At 36.1% G+C, this 2,793-nt stretch overlaps 1 protein-coding gene across 1 annotated transcript; it reads right to left on the bottom strand.

The window, feature by feature from the left end:
- Nucleotides 1–1,408: 1,408 nt before the first annotated feature.
- On the bottom strand, nucleotides 1,409–2,341 carry LOC125109174 (olfactory receptor 5H2-like). Its single transcript, XM_047745925.1, has one exon. The coding sequence runs from the start codon at nucleotides 2,336–2,338 to the stop codon at nucleotides 1,409–1,411; it is 930 nt and encodes a 309-aa protein (XP_047601881.1). The 5' UTR covers nucleotides 2,339–2,341.
- Between the last annotated feature and the right edge of the window lie 452 nt (nucleotides 2,342–2,793).

Here is a 2,793-nt window from a genome sequence, read left to right as displayed (position 1 = left end):
GGATTATAGGCTGAGTGGTCTCAGTAGAAATGTGTATGGAATCAGTGGTAAGAAAGAAAGGGTAGAGGTGGACTGAGATGGATTACTCAGTATACTTTGCAAATGGAGTATGATAAAAATTAATATTTATGGACTTTGAGGCACAAAACACCATAATTCATATAAATTTTCATATCTCTCTTAAGTCCCACTAGGTACCCACTATGACATTAAGTCAACTTAAGATTATTTAGACTTTGGTAACATGCATTTAAAGCCCCTCATTGTCAATAACACATTCCAAAAACTACATATTATTGATTTTAAAATCTTTCTAGCTTAATTTTTTTTTTTAATTCTAGGGATATTGAGACCACTTTCTTCCAAGTTGGCCACTTTTGTCTATGTCCACACCAGCTTAAGTCCTTGGTGAATGTGTTAGCTTTCTTTATTAGTGAAGTTTTACAGATTGTCCAACAACATACAAACACTGCTAGAAAGGTCCTATAGTAAGCATCATAGACAATGAGAGGCAACTTGCCTCTCTCTTCCTCTAAGAAGCACACTAGTCTAAAAACATCTCTTAAAGCTTGACCCTTTCTACATTGTCTTAAAACCCTTGTCATTTTCTTTCCTCATTGCTCTCTTTTCTTTTTATTTCTCTCCATGATTATCAGAGTTGAAGCCACACGAGAGGTAAAATTCACCATGCCCTAAATAAAGTAGAAAGAAAACCTTGATGGCTACCAGAACTCTTGGGGTTTTCCTCTGTTCACTCAAATACAAGTCTGCCTCTACTGTCCAGTTAAATGGAACATGGGTCTTGGCTATATAGCTGCATAAGTATCAAAGACATCAAAATCAAGTTCTGTTCAGAGGCACTATACTATTTTAGTACTTAATGCATTTATAAATCACACCAAGGAACAGACAAGTCTGTGAAATGTTTTCATTTTTGTTTTGTTTTATTTAAGTATGATATGAACACTTGATTAAAATTCCTTGTATGTGGGTCCCTGGGTGTCTCAGTCATTAAGCTTCTGCCTTCGGCTCAGGTCATGATCTGTGGGTCCTGGGATTGATCCCCACATTAGGTAGGTGCGGGGGGGAGGTCCCTGCTCAGCGGAAAGCCTGCTTCTCCCTCTCCCACCCTGCTTGCTTGGATTTGCTCTCTCGCTGTCTCTTTCTCTTTCTCTGTCAAATAAATATATCAAATAATTTTTTAAAAATTTTTTAATAATAAAATTATTGTGGTTTGAAAAATATACACAAATTCTTTTATGAGATTATTAGGTTCTTCCTCCTAGTCATTGAAGACTAAGGTAATTATAACTGCAAAAAAAATGACTTATATTACTCAACACATAGCAACATTAGTCCACAGAATTTTCTCATTTTAATGAAAGGAGAATAGATATTAGTATGAGATCTAAACATTTCTCTTTAATATTTTTCTCAGTGAATCTATGACTTTCTTATTTCTCAGGCTGTATATAATTGGATTTAAGAAAGGAATTATGACAGTGTAGAATACAGAACCCATCATATCTTGATCATCTGCCTCTGCAGATCCAGGGCGCACATACATGAAGAGAAGGGGGCCATAGTACAGAGAGACAGATAAGAGGTGGGCTCCACAGGTGGAAAAGGCTTTCCTTATACCTTGTAGAGACTTCTTTTTTAAGACTGTAAAGAGAACAAGTGTGTAAGACACAAGAACAGTTAAAATGGTAAATACTTGTATTGATCCAGAGAAAATAAATAGCATCAGATAATTAATAGAAGGATCAGTACACGAAATCTTAAGTAACGGTATAATGTCACAGTAAAAGTGATGTACTATGATGGAATTGCAGAAAGTTAATCTAAATAAAAAAGAAGCATGAATTATGGCATGAAGAAGGCCACCTAAAAATGACAAAACTATGAGCTGGATGCACAGCATATGGGACATAATCACTGGATAAAGTAACGGTTTGCATATGGCCACATACCGATCATATGCCATTGTTGCCAGCAGAAAACATTCTGTGGTTGCACTGATTGCAAAGGAGAAAAATTGTATCATGCATTCAGAGAGAGAGATCATCTTGCTCTCAGAAAAGAAGTTTGCCAGCATCTTGGGGGATATTGTGGATGATAACCAAGCATCCACAAATGCCAGATTCCCAAGAAATAAGTACATGGGGATGTGAAGGTGAGGGTCATTGCAGATGAGGGCAATCAGACCAAGGTTCCCCACAATGGTGATGAGATATATAACCAAGAACACCAGGAACAAGGGAATCTGCCACTCTGGTTGATATGTGAGTCCTGTGAGAAAAAACTCTTCCAGCTCTGTTGCATTTTTAGTTTCCATATTCTTGGTCTCTGAAATTAAATGTGTAAACGAAAAAGAATATTCATTAATGATTTATAAAAGACAGTTCGGTGAGGGTAATTGATATAAAACCATACACTAGCCTGAAGGCACTTCAATTTCATTTCCTCTAATATGGCAACTATTGGGGGGAATCATTATATTGCAAAAATATAATTACTTAAGTTCAAACTATGTGCAAAATAAACAGATTTAGAAGATAAGAAAAACATTCTGAACATGAGCAAGTTCTGTGTATGGGACATTAATGCAGCATGTAAAGTAAAAATGTTAGAAAGGCCAGGATCATCAAGTGATCAGTTCCCTGTGAAACATCTTCAGCTGTGTCCTTCAAACAACACATAGAACTGAACAAACACATGGGACTGAAAACTTTTATGAAAGGGAGTGTCATCCTCAGATGTTTATTAAATTAAATATTTGCTTGTAGAAAA

Source organism: Lutra lutra, chromosome 1 (genome assembly GCF_902655055.1).
Source record: "Lutra lutra chromosome 1, mLutLut1.2, whole genome shotgun sequence".
NCBI classification, from domain to species: domain Eukaryota; kingdom Metazoa; phylum Chordata; class Mammalia; order Carnivora; family Mustelidae; genus Lutra; species Lutra lutra.
Note: the sequence above shows the minus strand (reverse complement) of the source record. Positions and strands in the feature narration are given on the sequence as shown.

Coding starts and splice junctions, on each gene's coding strand:
- LOC125109174 (XM_047745925.1), bottom strand. CDS start 2,338: ATGGAAACTAAAAATGCAACAGAGCTGGAAGAGTTTTTTCTCACAGGA.